The sequence below is a fragment of the Kogia breviceps genome, chromosome 4 (assembly GCF_026419965.1).
Source record: "Kogia breviceps isolate mKogBre1 chromosome 4, mKogBre1 haplotype 1, whole genome shotgun sequence".
NCBI classification, from domain to species: Eukaryota; Metazoa; Chordata; class Mammalia; order Artiodactyla; family Physeteridae; genus Kogia; species Kogia breviceps.
In genome coordinates, this window is record NC_081313.1 from 170,958,386 (window position 1) to 170,975,797 (window position 17,412).

Sequence of the window (17,412 nt, forward strand, 5' to 3'; positions counted from 1 at the left end):
ATTTCCCACCTGTGAAACGGGGGACAGTATTGGTCATAACTAATGGCTCTTTCCCAAGGCGCAGGCCTGGCGCGCGGTGGGTTAGATGCGGGGTTCCCTGGCTCTCGCGCAAACCGCAGGCTGGAGGCCCTAGCCGCAGGGTCGCGGCAGCCTAGCCCGGTAGGGGCGGGGCGGGGGAGGGGCCGCGCGGGGATCCAGATGTTCAGGGTCCGCCAGGCACAGCCGCGCCTGATTAAGCCATGTGGGGGCTGGCCGAGGCCCGGAGATGAAAGCGCGGCGGCCGGCCGGGGGAGGGGGCGTGCCAGCCATCAACCCCCCCCAGTCCCCTCCTCCTCGGCCAGAACCTACGGCGCCTGGCGCCTTCTGACCCGCCGACCCCGAGTGGCTGCCGCCCTGTCTGTTGAGGCAGAGGGTGGATGGAAGATGCGCAGGCGGCAGACACCTGCGCGGGGCACGCCAGAGAGAGGGAGGGTGTCATTTTTGCAAGGTCTCAGGCTTAGAGGGGAGCCCCCACTCCCATGCCTGCCGGAGAGGAAGCTAGGGGGACCTCCTAACCCAAGACTCATGGGGCTACACTCTTGTCACCTTGGAGTGCGATGGAAGTCAGAAGTGTTCCTGTTTGTCCCAAGTTTTCCCACGAGAATAAGAAATTTTAGCAGCACCCCATCACCCTTATCAGCATCTCTGTGCCGCCTCCCTCTCAGCCCCAGGCCGAGGGGCCCCTAGTCTGGGGGAGCAGGGACCAGATCCCCCAGGTTTGTAGATCAGGGCTGGGCCAGAGGGAGGAGAGGCTGGGGGAGCCCTGGAGGGTCTGGGAGGGCTTCCTAAAGGAGGCAAACTGTGCACACGTTACCGGATCTCTGACTTGGGTACCAAAGTAGATGATGTCACAGACCTTCAGAAGGCCTTCTCTAACACAGCTCTGCGACACTCACGAGCCTCCATCTCCACTCTCTGGCTGGGTTCCAGCCACGACCACCGCCCTCCTACTTCCTTTCCCAACAAGCTTATTCCCTCCTCAGGGCCCTCGCTGTTCCTTCGGCCTCCTCGCGTGGCCAAGTCCAACGTTGCCTATCCGGGAGGCCTTCCTTGATTCCCTGGCGAATAGATCTCTCCCCCATCCTTCCACCCTATTTGTTTCCTTTTGGTCCCTAGCGATGGCTGAGATCCCTCATGCGTGGATACTAGGGAGGTGTCATGGCACCCCTGAGATGGGACAGACGGCAGGGGCCACGATCCACCTGCCTCGCCCTGCCCGCACCCTGACGGTGCCGCAGCGCCGCTCCCCCGCCCGTTCTCCGCATCCCCCACCCCCCCTTCCCAGGCTGCCTCGCTCGGGTGACGTCAGCTACCCGGTCCCCGCCGCCGCCGCATCCTCCGCGCCTGCCAGGAGCCGGCGTCCCCCGCGCTCCTTGCGCACGGCCTGGCCATGGCTTCGGTCGCCCTGATGCCGCTCCTGTTGCTGCTGCTGCAGCCTCCGCCCGCCAACCCCGCACCGCCTGCCCGCGACCCCTTCGCCCTGCAGCTCGGGGACACGCAGAGCTGCCAGCTGCGGTGCCGAGACCGCTACCCTAATCCTCAGCCCGTTCAGGTGAAGCGCATGCGGCGCCAGCGGGAGGACCAGAGATCTCTCCAATGCGGGATGGGTTGAGGATGCGATTCCCCCCATTCGGAGCCGGAGACAAGGGTTCCTCGGAGGGGGAAGGGGGCTCTCCAATGGGGGTGGGTCCCTCTGGTGGGGGAAGGGCTGGCGTTCCTTCGATGGTGGTGAGCGCAGGGGTCGGGGGTCTCTCTGATGAGGATGGGGATGTTCCTCCCGTAGGGGAGGGGCCGTGGGGTCCCTCTGTTGGGGGAGGGTTTAGGGATGCGGGTCCTTCCGATGAATTCGGCGTTGCGGGAGTCTCTCCAGGCCTGAGGCAGGGAGGAGACTGGGGGGCTCCTGATGCTACCTAGAGGGTTCTGGCTCCACACTGCTGCGCAAGGACCCTTGGGGCATCCAACCCCCACTTTCCTCAGGCCTGACAGTCCCCTTCTCCTCCCCCTCTACCCTAGCAGCTTCCACATCCTCCTCCCTTCCCCGCTCAGAGCTACCAGCCCCCACTCCTATCCTCATTACCCCCCCAAGTCGGATCCCAATTTTCCCAGGCCTGAAGGGTGACAAAACCTCCTCTGAGCCCCCCATCCTTCTTCAGGCCTGAGAAGCCCTCCTCCCTGGAGCCTTGGGGGGGACCATTTCCCTCCATCTTCCCCAGTTTTCCAGCCATTACCCAAACCCAGCAACCTCCGTTGTTTATTCTCTTTCTCAAGCCCCCTCTCCCTCTCCTGCTAATATGCTAAGAGCCCCTGCTAGTATGCTTAGCCTCCTCCTCAACTTCATCCCAATCCCCTTAGAAGATTTGGTAGGGGGGGGGGAATCAAATCTTCTACCTCCTCACATGAGGGCTTCCAGCGCTGCCCTCCTCCTGCCCCTCCCCTGGCCTGAACCCCACATCCTCGCTTCCAGGAGGAGTTGGAGGAGGACCCCACCGAGTCCCGGAAAGCGAATGCGTATAATAGGGCCGTCCTGATCAGTGCTTGCGAGCGAGGCTGCCGCCTCTTCTCCATCTGCCGATTCGTGGCCAGGAGTTCCAAGCCCAATGCCACACAGGCTGAGTGTGAAGCAGGTAAGGGCTGGATGGGTGGGCCAGGGTGCGGAGAGGTGGCCTGGGAAGGGCTGTGCCCCCAGTCACCCTCTCCTGCCTCTTGCAGCCTGTGTGGAGGCCTATGTGAAGGAGACGGAGCAGCAGGCCTGCAGCGAGGGCTGCTGGAGCCAGAATCCAGAGCCGGATCCTGAACCCGAGCCTGAGCTGGAGCAGAAGGTGGGCGCCCTCCCACCTGTGGCCCCAGGCCCATCCCCCCTCTCCTCTGCCCCCCCCCCCATCTGCACTCATATCCAGCGTCTCTGAGGCTCTCCATTCCATTCGGGGCCTACTAGGTGTCCTTGATTAAGCCATTTCACATCCCAAGACTCAAATATCATCTCCGTGACATGGGAAGTACATGTCCCTGCCCCTGCTGCCGCCAAAACAGCCACCCTTTACATTATTTAGCAAGCATCTGTCCTGGTCCAGGCCTGACCTCAGCCTGTCCTAAATTCCTTGGGCCACCCGGAGGCACCTGAGACGGTGTCATCCTCATTTCATGCCCACAGAGCAACTGGCCAAGGTCACACGGGGCTGTGCAGAGGTGGGATTTAAAGCCAGTGCCACTAGGGCTTGTGACCACCCCTCACCTCCCTCATCTTCAGTGCCACAAGAACTGACGACTGAGTACCTACATGCCAGCTACTGGTCTAATCGCTCTCCTTGTGATGAACAAGTGGCCACTCTCGTCTGGGGTGGCTCAGGACGGAGGTGCAGGGAGGAGCACCTCCCGAGCACACACGTAGTCCCCCTCTCCCCACTCCAGGAAGAAATAATAACTGCTCACTTATCACAGTCTGACAGAGAGTCTAGAAAACGCTGCATCAGGGGAAACTGAGACACAGGAAATCCTTCATCACAGCCAGAAACCCATGGGCTGGGATTCCCCAGAAAGCCCTTTCCCTCTTCACTCATTTTCCTCCACCCCTTCCAGGCTTTCACGGTTCATAAAAGCACAGTGCACTATCACTTCTTCCTATTCTGAATTCTCTCCCGATGCCGTCAAAATAAGAACATCGATGGCGACATTTTTAATAATAGCAGCTACTACATATTAGGCACTTGTACCGTTGTCTAGTTGAAATCTCATAGCAACCCCACGAGGGAAGAGAATCATCCCCATTTCAGGGCTCGGAGAGGGCAATCCACTTTCCCAAGGGCACACAGTCAGCCAAATGCAGTGCTGAGGTCTGTGCTCATTGTATGAAGCCCTGTTGCCTCAAACCACTTAGTGAATTTTGATCACAATGAATTCTCCCAGCTCCCCTCCCGTTGGTTAATGCCCTACATTGGTGACATGTCTGTGCCTTGGGCCTCCCCTTGGCAGAGAAAAGTCCTGGAAGCTCCAAGTGGGGCCCTCTCGCTCCTGGACTTGTTTTCCACCCTCTGCAATGACCTTGTCAACTCGGCGCAGGGCTTCGTCTCCTCCACCTGGACATACTACCTGCAGACTGACCATGGGAAGGTGGTGGTGTTCCAGGTGAGGGCTCTCGCAGGGGCCGCACTAGAGTCGCGGTTGGGTGGTCAGGGTAAGAAGGTGGGATGAGCTGGTCCTTGGCTCACGGGATGCAAAGTCCACAGGACACAAGCTTCAGGCACAGCTGGATCCAGGGGTTCAGTGTCTCACTCCACCGCTGGACTCTGCTGTCCTTTTTGGTGGCTTCATTCTCAGGCAAGCACGTCCTCCTCACAGCAGGGTGGATGCGTGAGGCTCTAGATGACAACCTCTCTGAGGTTTTAACTAAGCTGATTGGCCCTGGTTGAGTCACGTGACAACCTCTCAGCCAATCCCTGTGATTCTATTGGCATGCCCTGGGTCACATCCCTACTTTAGGAGCAAGGCAAATCAGGGCCCCACATTAGCAGGGAACAGCATCCCTGGTATCACAGTCCACAGCTCCATAGAGGGTGTCCTCTCTGTCCCCAGTGGAACTAGGTGCCAGCTGGGCTTGGGACAATGTAACCTACAGGGGGCACAGAGAGGTGCCTCCTAGGGCCAAGATGGTGCCTTTCTAAAGGGCTTCTCTGTGCTGTATTGTTCCTGGCCCAGACCCAGCCTGTGGTAGAGAGCCTGGGGCACGAGGGGGCCCGTCTGCAGCGAGTGGAGGTGACTTGGCGGGGATCCCACCCTGAGGCCTTGGAGGTGCATGTTGGTAAGGTCCAAGACTAGACCAGTGTTCCTTCCACAGGTGGCTCCATTGCCACAAGGTGTTCTCCTGACAAATGAACCCTTGAGGATGGGGATCTCCACCTCTCAACTCCTGGGGTTCCTTGGTCCATCTCCCAGGGTTCCATGGTTCATCTCCCAGGGGTCCGTGGCCCATCTTCCAGGGTTCTGATTTATTCCAGGACCCAGTGCCCCGTTGCCCCAGGTCCTGGCCTCCTTTCTGTTCTGCACGGCTGCTGTCACCTCTTGGCGAAGACCTGGAGGCTACTGAGAGGTGACCTATTCTCTCAGACCCCGTAGGTCCCTTGGACAAGGTAAGGAAGGCCAAGATTCGAGTCAAGACCAGCAGCAAGGCCAAGGTGGAGTCCGATGAGCTGCAGGACAATGACTTCCTCAGTTGCATGTCCCGGTGGGTGACAGAACCCTGGGGATGGTGGGGGGGGGGGTGGAGCCAGAGGGGAGTGACTATCTGGCCCAATTAGGGCCACTGAGCGTACCTGCCGGGTGGGGCAGGCGCTCCGGGCTTCCTCGCTGGATCCTGGCCTGCTGCCTCTTTCTTTCCGTGCTGGTGATGCTGTGGCTGAGCTGTTCCACCCTGGTGACGGCACCCGGCCAGCACCTCAAGTTCCAGGTGGGCGGGGCCCACAGGCAGGGGTGGGAGGACAACTGCTCCCTCGTCTGGATAGGGCTGCCCCTTCTCCCACGGAGGCAGGGACCCCTGACTTTCTGCGTGACATTAGGCAAGTTTCTTCATTCCCTTATGAAATGGGGGAAACGACTCCCACCCTTAGGAGGGGCAACCTCAGGTCAGGGGTGGGAAGGAGCCTTGCCAGGTTGGGGACTCATAGCCCTCACTCCCTCTTCCTCCCCCTGCAGCCCCTGTCTCTGGAGCAACACAAGGGCTTTATGGTAGAGCCAGACTGGCCCCTGTACCCTCCCCCGTCGCACGCCTTTGCAGACAACCCCCCACCCTACAAGCTGAAGCTGGACCTGACCAAGCTGTAGGCCTCCATTGCCAAGTTCAGGAGCTCCTTGGGTCTCACTTGCCCGTTGCCTAGGAGTCCGGGTCAGGGTGGGACGGTCCTTGGGCTCCTGCTCTCCTTAAATTCTTCTTCTCTCCCAAGTCCCGCCCCTCCCCCCTCCCCCCCATCCTGGGGTTGCCATGCCCCTGCTGGGGGGCGGGATCTGACCTTGGTTCCTCCACACACCCCTTCCCCAGAGCGTGTTACTTTTGTCTTCTTTCTTGTAGCTTCTTGAGTATTTCAACCCCAGTTCTGTGCTGCCTTCCTCCTTCCTCCTTTCTCCCCTCTGGGGGGCTGAGGCCACAGGGGAGCCGCTTTGTTCTAGGGCTTCCCCCTCTCTCCCCACCCCACCACCGGAGATGTAGCCTCGTGGGAGGAGGTCCCCCCAAGAGAGGAGGTGGTGGGTAGCTCCATGCTGGGAGTTGCAGCATGGGGGTCAGGAGGAATAAACCATGATATAAAACCCATCTTGGACTGAGCCTGCTTCTGTTGGTCTTTCCACCTGCCTCTTGGGGAGTGGCCTGAGCGTGGCCATGTCCCCTGCCCACCAGGTCCTTTCTGAGATGGGGGAGGTGAACTTTGGGAACTCCCCGTGGCTTGAGTGGTGAGAACCAGCTGACACCTGGAAGGACGGCCCCTCTGCTACCCAGCACACATCTCATTCCTAACTAGGGGTGACTCTGGATAAGTGGCTTGTGCCACCTGCCTGGCTCAGGTGGGTCAGTGCACAGATCACATCTTGAAGAGGACATTTGTTAATTTTGTCGCCACCTGGCTTCCATCTGCCTTTCTTTTGGGGATGGAGCTTTGCCCCATTGGGGGCAGTCTCAGGGTCCTGTCCACAGGTTCTCTCCCCTTCCTTACCCAAGAGGTCCAGACTTGGCCTTCTTTCCTGCACTTTGCATTCAAGAGGAGTCTTGTAGGACAGGAACAGCCCACCCTGATGAGGCCACAGCCGTGGCACTCCATCTTTCCTGTCCATTCTGCAGACTCCCCAAGATCCTCCCAATAAATCTTTTGGTTTAGTAGGCTAGAGTTGTTTCTGTTGCTGGCAACCAGAGATTCTTGGCTGGTGGGGGCCACATCTCCTGGGAAGAGTTTGGAGTGAGGGACATGGTGGTCAATGTGGCAGAGGTTTCCAAGGGCTGATGGAGGCCTGTGGTGATGGGTGAGTGGTTGGGGGAAGGTGAGTTAGAGAGAGCTGAGTGGGGCTGATTATCTGCCCCGCCACCCTTCACCCTGCCCTGTGTCACTTGGGCCCTCAGCCTCTGCTAGAGTCAGCTGGGGGGCCACCAGCAGGAGGTAGAAGGAAGGAGGAGTGAGAAGTCGGGGGTTTCTCTCCCTGTTTCCCTCCCTGCATCCTCCAACCCAATGCCACAACTCCATCAAATGAGCCTTCAGCCTAGGTGTGTTAACAGCTCCCCACTGTTGCCCAACCTGTGTGCCGCACCACCCCATGTCAGTTACCCAACCCTGCTGCACATTTGTAAATATCCCCTTTATTACTGCTCTGCTGAATCCTCCATTCTGACTGGCTCCTGCTTGCTGCCAGGACCCTGCCTGATATCATGAGCATCAGGATTCAACATAAAGGCAATTTAGGCCCCTGAGTACATTTCTGGGCCCAGTGTGGGGTTTCAGAGCAGCCCCGGGAACGTCACCAGGAAATAGGACCTGGGCAGAAGTGAGAAGTGATGGCAGGCCAGCGCTGCCCAGTAGAACATTCTGTGATGACGGAAACGTTCTGTCTGCGCCACCCGCAGCCACATGGTGTTGCAGAGCCCTGGCTAGTGCGACTCAAGGACTGTTTCCTGGTTCTTTAGTTTGAGTTGATGTACATTTAAGGTTTTTCCTCTATTGTTTCGTGGTGGTAAAAAATATGCATCACATAAACTTTGCCATTTTAGCCAGTTTTTAAGAGTACAGTTCAGTGGCATTAGGTACATCTGCAATGTTGTGCAATTATCACCATTATCTATTGAAATGATTACCCTAATTCCTCAGCCCAGCTCAAAGGGGACCTTGGCCATCCTTTCCCCTGCAGACCTGCCCTGCCTTTGGCCTCCCCATTTAAATGGCTCTAGACAGCTGGGTAGTGTCTCGGTTCTTCTTTGTCCTCCCTCCACCTTATCCCATCAGCAGGGCCTGTCTCCTCAGCCTCCAGCCCACATGGTTCTCTGTGTCTCCATGGCAACAGCTGAGGTCCAAGCTGCCATCATCTTTTGCCCAACAAATGCGCCCATCTCCTCTCAGAGCTCCCTGCTTCCCCTCCAGCCACGCTCCAGCTTCAGGCAGCAGCTGGGGAGCTGTTGGTAGAAAGCAAATCTGATCCTAGACATCACCCCATTCTGGGGTCTACTGCTGCCACGAGGAGCCCAAATATCCACATGAACCAACAAGGACCCCCATGACTTGGCCCAATTAGCATCTCCAACCACTTCTACAGAGGCTTTGTCCCTTGCTGACATGGGTTCTTTCTGGATCCCTCGAACCTACCTTGTTCCTTCCAGCCCCAGGGCCTTTACACTTGCATCTCCCTGTGCCAGCAACACCCTCGAAGCCCTGTTCTACCAAAGTTCTCAACAAAAAGGGTTCCTCCTCAACCAAAGACATCCCCACCACCCCAGACTGGGCCAGCATCCCCTGTTATACCCATGTTCAGCTCCCTGTTCATCTTCCCTGTGCTTACCACATTTACAGTCAATTAATAATTGTTTGCTTCAGTGTCAGCCTCCTTTAACATAATTTTATGAGCTCCATGAAGGCAGCTCCCTAGGGTCTCACATGTGACCTGGCATGGAGCAGGTGACCAGTAATTATCTCCCTGTTTCCCTCTCAGACCCCAGAAGCAGCCTCACCCAGTCAAGTCCATTCTCTACAGAGTCTGACCTTTTCCCTCTCCTACAAGCTCCCTGTTGCCCTCGGACACCACCTAATTTCCTCTGCTTACCTTTTCTTTTCTTTTTTTTTTTTTTTAACTTGTGGCATGTGGGATTTTTTTTTGTTTTTGTTGTGGCATGTGAACTCTTAGTTGCGGCATGCACACAAGAGTCTTACCCACTGGACCACCAGGGAAGTACCTCCTCTGCTTACCTTTTAAGGGCTTTTAATCCTCACCAAGCTGGAAGTCACCACCTCTTATGTTCCTCCAAACTTTTAGTCTGAAGACATAAGGGATATCAATGTTCCAGCCTCCAGACCTTTGCTATAGCTGCTCCTTCTGCTCAGAACACCATCATAGACTTGGTAGGAATATACCTGTCACCCTCATCTTCCTTTCTAACAGAACTCTGGTTTGGTTTGATCAAAGCTATGTGGCTCAGGGGAAGTTGAGCAGCATGACCCAAGCTTCCTCTGGTATTGGTGGGATTTATTGGGAAAGAGACATGCCCTGTTAAGTGGGCTTGTTGAGCTGGGAGAATGTCAGTCTGAAGCTAGAGGGATGGAGAGAGATGGTATCTTCATGCCTTTGCTGGAAGTCCTGGATCAAGCTGTGCCTGAAGCCATCCTGTCCTTGATTTTTTGGCTTAAGCCAGTTTGTGTTGGGCTCCTTGGAACTGAAAAGTTGTGACCGATCCCTGTCTCTTTGTCCTCCCTCCCCTCTCTCAAGACTGAGCTGCAAGGGCAGACAGTTTTGTTTGTATGCTGCTGTGTGTCTAGTGCATTAAATGTTTTCTTTTTTTTTTGGCCTTGCTGCATGGCTTACAGGATCTTAGGTCCTGGACCAGGGATTGAACCAGGGCTCCTGGCAGTGAGAGCACGAAGTCCTAACCACAGGATTGCTGGGGAATTCCCTAGTGCATTAATTATTTTTAATTAATTAATTAATTAATTAATTAATTTTTGGCTGCGTTGGGTCTTCGTTGCTGTGCACGGGCTTTCTCTAGTTGCGGCGAGCAGGGGCTACTCTTGGTTGCGGTGCGTGGGCTTCTCATTGCGGTGGATTCTCTTGTTGCGGACCACAGGCTCTAGGCGCATGGGCTTCAGTAGTGTGGCACGCGACCTCAGTAGCTGTGGCTCGCGGGCTCCAGAGTGCAGGCTCAGCAGTTGTGCCACATGGGCCTAGCTGCTCTGCGGCATGTGGGATATTCCCGGACCAGGGTTCGAACCTGCGTCCCCTGCATTGGTAGGCAGATTCTTAACCGCTGTGCCACTAGGGAAGTCCCTAGTGCATTAGTTCTTGAAACCCCAGTGAACAGCCCAGGGCTGGGCCCAGATCGGATCCCTCATAGTTGTGGAATGCATAATGCCATTTGGTGCGGGTAGAAACTGTGAGCCCTGTGGATGTGTGGAGGTGAGAGAGGATTCCCTTCCAAGCTGGTGGTGACTGATGGCTGCCTGAAAGAGGTGGCAGCTGAACTGGGCTTTGAAGGATAGGTAGATTCTGGGGAGAAGGGAGGGTGTCCCAGGTGCATGGGTATGCGTGTTGAAGGTGTGTGTGTACATTCAGAGAAAAGTAATACCTACTCACGTAACCTGCCGTTCTGAGGGCGTCACTGGAGAAGGGGCCCCAAGTGCCAAGTGGAGACTATTCTGCAGTCTTAGGAGAGAGGGAGCCCTTCACCTCCATCAGAGGCTCCTCCCAGGGGCAGGGGCCCACAGAGCTTACCCACAGATAAGTCCTGACTTGCTGCAGCTCTCTGAGCCTCAGTTTCCTTGTCTGTGCCCAGCCCTCCCCCCAGCTCCGCAAGGCATCTCTGCCCCTCCCTCCGCCTTCCTCTCATACCCCAGTGCAGATGGGGTGGAAGGTGGGTGGGTGGCTGGTGTCATGGCAACAAGCAGGAGCGCCCATGTGTCTGGGTAGTGAGGGTTGCCATGGCAACCTGGGGTCCCGGTTCCCTGGCGACAGGCCTGAGTTCTGGGCCTAAGGGTGGGAAGGGAGGGAGGGAGGCGTTCTTGGAGACACTCTGTAAGATCTTGGAGGGAAGAATGGGGACTCATGTCTTTCTCTTCTGTGAGGGGGGCAGGTGCAGGCCAGATCCCAGCTGAGGATTGCTTAAGTCCCTGCTTGGGGCCAGGTGTGAGCTCAACAGGGAAACGGAAGTCTCCAGGGGTCCTGTGTCACGTGATGCTGCCCTCCACCCCCTTCACACCCAGTCCCACCAGGTTCCAAGTGGCTCCTGGTATGCTCCCTCCTCACGGTCCCCACGCAGTCGGTTCCCTCTGGCTGGAAGGCTCTGTTCTCTTCCTAGCCAACTTTTCAGCCCAAATGTCCCTCCTTGATCTCATGGCTCAGCCCAGTCCCCCTAAATCACTACGCCCCAGCTCAAGCCTCTATCATGTTGACAATTAAGTTATTGCTTCTTTGCTTGTGTGATGATTGGTTTAATAAATGTTCCCTCTGCCAGATGCGACACTGTAGCAGTCTCGGTCACAGCTGTGTCCTACACACTGAGGAGGCTGCTCTTAATACATCTTTGTCAACACTCTCCCTCCTAGCTCCAAGCCTTGCCCGTGTCAACCCAGCCAATGTGGTCTCACCTCTGTCCCTCAGGCTCTTTCAGGCACCCGGCTTGATCCATACACATTACCTCCACCTGGAATATTCTGGAACATCCTGGGCCTTTCCACAATGTTCTGGAATGTTCCAGAACACCATAGAACATTCTGTCTCCTGCTTTATTAAAGCTGGGACATCACCTCCTCAAAGAGGCTCTCCCCAACCTCCTGGTTAAAGCAGTCCATCCCCCCTCGGTCACTCACTCTCAGCCCATTGCCTTCATGGCAATTATCACATCTGGAAAGGTCTTGGCCATTGATTGGTTTGTATGTCTCAGGTTTGTCCTTCCCATTAGAATATACATTCCAGAATATTCTGGAACATGAAGGGCAGGGATCGGGTCTGGTGTGCTTATGGTTGAATCCCTAGCCCCTGGTGCATAGCAGGTGCATAATAAGTTCTTGTTGATTGAATGGAGAGAGGGGGTAATGAGACCAGGAGGTGGTGATGAGCTCCAGGGTAGGCAGCTCTCACACTATCCTGTTGGAACCTTGGGTGAGTTACCTCTCTGAGCTCCAGGTTTTTTCTTTTCAATCCAATGTAACTTACAAACAGCAAGGTGCACCCAGTTCTACTGTGCAGCCCAATGAATGGTAACACTCCTGTGACCCCAATACAGAGTACCCTCCAGCCCCCAGGGGCTTCCTTGTGCCCCCTTCCAGTCACTTCCCAGAGGCAGCCCCACATCTGACCTCTGTCCCCTTGGCTCCATCCAACCTGTTTTTTAAAAAATAATTTATTTATTTATTTATTTATTTTTGGCTGCATTGGGTCTTCGTTGCTGTGCACGGGCTTTCTCTAGTTGCGGTGAGCTGGGGCTAGTCTTCATTGTGGTACACTGACTTCCCATTGCGGTGGCTTCTCTTGTTGCGGAGCACGGGCTCTAGAGCGCAGGCTCAGTAGTTGTGGCGCACGGGCTTAGCTGCTCCGTGGCATGTGGGATCTTCCCGGACCAGGGCTCGAACCCATGTCCCCTGCATTGGCAGGCAGATTCTCAACCACTGCGCCACCAGGGAAGCCCCGACCTGTTTCTTTGTTTTGTTTTGGTTTTGTTTTTTTGCCATGCCATGCAGCTTGCAGGATCTCAGTTCCCCTACCAGGGATTGAACCTGGGCCATGGCAGTGAAAGCCCAGAATCTTAACTACTAGGCCACCAGGGAACTCCCCATTTTTGTTTAATAAATCAGCTTTAATGAGGCAAACTTTACATTTAATAATACAACCATGCTAAGTACTCAATGAGTTTTGACAAATGTAATCCCCCCTGTTGCCCCATAATCAAGATATAGGACATTTCCATCACCCCAAGGCTCTGTGTCCCTTTGTGGTCACTGATTTGCCTCCCTGATGATCCCCACCAGGTGGCTCCCTGGCCCAACCTCTGTCACCACAGATTAGTGTGGCCTGTTTGTGAATTTCACATAAATGGAATCACAACATGTGTCCTTTTTGTTTCTTTTGCTTAGTGTTGGTGAGATCCCTTGTGGGATACATGTAGCAGTGGATCATTCTTTTTCCTTGTTGCATAGTATTCCACCACTGAACATGTCGTTGTCTGTTTATCCATCAACCTGTTGATGAACCTTTGGGCTGTTTCCAGTTTGGGGCTGCTATGACCATTTATGTTTACATATTTTGGTGAATCCCTGTCCTCCTTTCTGTTGGATGGATACCTGTAGTGGGTTGAGTGGTGCCCCAAATCCCCCTCAATTCATGTGTACCTGGAACCTCAGAATGTGACCTTGTTTGGAAATAGGGTCTTTGCAGATGGAATTTAGCTAAGAATCCAGATCAAACTGGATTAGGGTGGGCCCCAAATTCAGTGAGAGTGTCTTGGTAAGAGACAGAAATGAATATGCAGAGAGACACAAGAAGAAGTCCATGTGAAGATAGAGGCAGAGATTGGAGTGATATAGCTGTAAGTCAAGGGATGCCAAAAATGGCAGACAACACCAGAAGCTGGGAGAGAGGCGTGATTCTCCCTTGGCGCCCTCAGAAGGAACTAACCCTGCCAACTTCTTGATTTTGGACTTCTGGCTCTTGAACTGTGAGAGAGTAAATTTCTGTTTTAAACCATCCGTTTGCTGTCATTTGTTGTGGCAGCCCCAGGACACTCGTAAAATGCCCAAGGATGGAATTGCTAGGCCACAGAGTGTACAAATACTCTCTTTTAGCAAATATTGCCAAATGGCTGTCCCAAGTGGTTGCACCAATTGACATTCCCACCAGCTGAGCGTAAAAGCCATCGCTTCTCCATCTCTAAAATGGGGACACTAATAACCGTTCAGAGGTGTGGTGAGAATACACAGTTCTGGGCATTGAAAACACTCTGTAAATGGTAACTTAAAAAAAAAATTGCAGAGAAGGTGAAAACTCAGTTCCATCTGTCTTCAATGTTGGGTTTTTCTGTTCTTCCCTAGAAGAAGTCACACACAGGGAGCTTGGGGTGGGGACCCTCTCCCCCTGTAGGAGAAGCCAGTGGGGGCTGGGTTCTGGGGTGATAGTGGGGACACTGGGAGGCCCAAGAGAGCTGCAAGGCTGGAAGCAACTAAAGAAAGCCAGAGCACAGGCAGCACAAGAAAAGATTATTCATTCATTCATTTATTCACCAACAGATTTGCTGCTAGTCAGTGCTGGATTCAAGAGGCTAGAAGCCTGGCAAGGCCCCAATCTAGACACAGGCTAGGCAGCCAGACTAGGCAGAGGGGAAACGGGATCTCTGCTGAGCAGCCAGGAAGGCTTCCTGGAGGAAGAGACCTGTGGTGGGTTTGAAGAACATGGGAGGGTGCACGGGACCACACTGACCAGCCTTTCTGCCATGCCAGAAGTCTGAAATCAAAGTGTTGGCAGCTGTGCTCCCTCTGGAGGCTCTAGAGGAGGATCCTTCCCTGCCTCGTCCAACTTCTGGTGGCTCCAGGCATTCCTTGGCTTGTGACCACATCACTCCAATCTCTGCCTCTATCTTCACATGGCCTTCTCTCTGTTTGGATTTACCTCTTCTTCTAGGGACACCAGTCATTGGATTTAGCTCCCTCACCCAATCCAGGATAATCTCATCTCGAGATCCTTACCTTAATTATATCTGCAAAGACTCATATTCCAAAAAAGGTCATATTTCGAGGTTCCAGGTGGACATGTCTTTGGGGGGACGCTATTCAACCAGTACAGTGAGGGCGCTTGTTCAATTTCTTTTCAGCGAGACTGTTCTCCTGGGGGTAGGGCTGTCTCAGCCTTGTCTGGAGCATGTACTCTGTGCCCATCACAGGGTCTGGGGCATAGGAGGCTGTCAATAAGTGCTCATTGAATGCCTGAAGAAAAGGAGGAGAGGGAGTCAGCATGGGGTGCTGGAGAGGGCATAGCCTCGGGGCCGGAGATTGGGGGTTCCATTTCCTGCTCCTGAGCCTTGGCAGGACGCTTCCACTCTCTGAGTCTCACTTTCCCCACTTTGCAAGGTTGTTGTGAGGATGTGGGTCAAAGTCTGGAGGTCACCGAGTGTCCAGTACGATCTTAGGAGGTATAGCTATGGTGGTGGGCCGGGAGGGTGACCCAAGCAGGAAACGTTCTAGATGGCAGGTAAAGTTAGAGAGGGTGGACCCGGTGCAGATCTGACTTCAAGGGGGCGCTGCAGTGAGGCCGGCTGGGGTGACAGCGAGAGAGCAAGATCAAGGGCAACTGTGTTTATTTGTCACTGATCCCTGCTCACAATCCTGGAAGGAAGTGGTCTCTATGCCCCTCCCTTTTTTTTTTCCACTGAAGTGAGATTCACATAATGTAATATTAACCTTTTTTTGCCTCGCTGCGCAGCTTGAGGGATATCAGTTCCCCAACCAGGGATTGAACCCAGGCCCCTGGTAGTGAAGCACCAGATCTTAACCACTAGACCACCAGGAAACTCCCTAAAATTAACCATTTTAAAGTGAACAATTCAGTGACATTTAGTACATTCACGATATTGTGCAACCGTCACCTCTGTTTAGTTCAGAACATTTCCATTTTTCCCAAAAGGAAGCCCTGTTCCCATTAGCAGCCACTCCTCACCCCCCTCCTCCAGCCCCTGGCAACCACTAATCTGCTCTCTGTCTCTATGGATTTGCCTGTTTTGGACATTTCATATAAATGGAATCATACAAAAGGTGACCTTTTGTGTCTGGCTTCTTTCATTCGGCATATTTTCTAGGTTCTTCCACGTTATAGCATGTGTCAGAGCTTCATTCCTTCTCATGGCTGAGTAATAGTCCATTGTATGAATGGACCACATTTTGCTTATCCATTCGTCACTTGATGGACACTTGGGCTGTTTCCTCCTTTTGGCGGTCGTGACTAATGCTACTGAGAACATGTGTGCATGTGTATTTGTTTAAACACCCGATTTCACTTCCCTTGGGTGTACGCCAATTTTAAAGATGAGAAAACTGAGGCTGAGAAGGGATGAGTCAGCTGTGAAGAGTGTAGATTTGAAATGAAGTGAGATTTGGATCTGGCTTGAGGCTGGGCTCTGCTGGACACTCACGTGTGACTTTGGTCCTGTGGAGCTACCAGGACCCCTGGCTCATAGGAAGAAGCTTCTGGGAGGACATGTCACAACACTTGGTCCATAGTGGCTACTATGTTATTAATAGTAACAACGGGGGAAGCTGGAATTCTTCCCCTTGCCCAGAGCCCACTCCCACTGCGGATCAATTGCTGGGGCCTCCTTTGCCCACCCTGCATGAGGTCCCCTAGGGTTGGCTCACCTCTAAGGAGCAGTCCTGGCCCTGCCTGGCTGTGGACTGGCGTCTGCCCCCAGTGCTCCAGCTGAGGTGGGACTCCCCAGAGCTGCCTCTGTCTCAGCCTCCCAGACGGCCCACTCCTTAAGGCACAGAGCCCAAAGCCATTGCTGTGTAACTGCAGGAGCCCCTCCCCATCTCTGCACTTGACCTTCTCTGCTGTTCAGGTTCCGGCCATTGAGCATCTGTGGAGACAGCACTGGGAGGAAGAAATGCAGAATTGGTGATTGTTTGCTTGGGGAGAGTTAGCAGCCCATGGTGCTTACACTGTGGACATCTGAATGTCCGGCTCAGAGCCTTTTTGGAGGAAGGGGGACTAATTCTTTTCTTTCTTTTTAAAATTTATTTTATTTTTGGCTGCGTTGGGTCTTCGTTGCTGTGCACAGTCTTTCTTTAGTTGCAGCAAGCAGGGGCTACTCTTTGTTGCGGTGCGTGGGCTTCTCATGGTAGTGGCTTCTCACTGCGGAACACAGGCTCTAGGCATATGGGCTTCAGTAGTTTTGGTGTGTGGGCTCAGTAGTTGTGGTTTGTGGGCTCTAGAGTGCAGGCTCAGTAGCTGTGGCCCATGGGCCTAGCTGCTCCGCAGCATGTGGGATCTTCCTGGACGTGGCCTCAAACCCGTGTCCCCTGCACTGGCAGGTGGATTCTTAACCACTGCGCCACCAGGGAAGCCCAGGACTAGTTCTTACCAATGGAAGGACTGAGTCCATTCGCATTTCACAAATATGGAAATTGAGATCCCAGAGAACCTAAGAGTTATTGTTCAGGCAAGAGTCACACTGATTTGTTCATGTATCGTGTATTTACTTAACATTCTGAGTGCTGCCCAGGGCTCTGTGGAGTGGCCAGGAAGAAAACAGAGTTCCCATCTCTTGAGGAGATGACAGAGGATAAGGAAGACAAGAAAATGCAGGGAATTCCCTGGTGGTCCAGTGGTTAGGACTCTGCACTTTCACTGACGAGGGCCCGGGTTCAATCCCTGATTGGGGAACTAAGATTCTGCAAGCGACGCACACCATGAGGCCAAAAAGAAAAGAAAAGAAAAGAAAAGAAAATGCAAGACAATTCCTCAAAAAATTCCTTATAGAGCTAACCTGTGATCCAGCAATTCCACTCCTAGGTATGAGCCCCCTCAAAAGTGAACGCAGGGACTCTGACAGATGCTTGCATATGCATGTTCACAGCAACACTAGTCACAATTGCTAAAAGAGGAACAACCCAAATGTCCATCAGTAAATGAATGAATAAATGAAATGTGGTCCATCCATACTGTGGA

The 17,412-nt window shown here is 54.0% G+C and overlaps 1 protein-coding gene across 2 annotated transcripts; it reads left to right on the top strand.

Annotated features, from left to right (window-relative positions):
• Positions 1-1,300: 1,300 nt before the first annotated feature.
• Positions 1,301-6,337, top strand: TMEM59L (transmembrane protein 59 like). Of its 2 annotated transcripts, none has more exons than XM_059063559.2 (8): positions 1,301-1,591; positions 2,504-2,663; positions 2,749-2,858; positions 4,009-4,161; positions 4,732-4,834; positions 5,140-5,257; positions 5,362-5,479; positions 5,725-6,337. In XM_059063559.2, exons 1-8 carry the CDS (start codon positions 1,430-1,432, stop codon positions 5,851-5,853), a joined length of 1,053 nt encoding a protein of 350 aa, XP_058919542.1. In that variant the 5' UTR covers positions 1,301-1,429; the 3' UTR covers positions 5,854-6,337. The 2 variants fall into 2 exon arrangements, with proteins under 2 accessions (XP_058919542.1, XP_058919543.1); XM_059063560.2 differs by having other exon boundaries at positions 1,326-1,591; positions 4,096-4,161.
• The last annotated feature ends 11,075 nt before the right edge of the window (positions 6,338-17,412 follow it).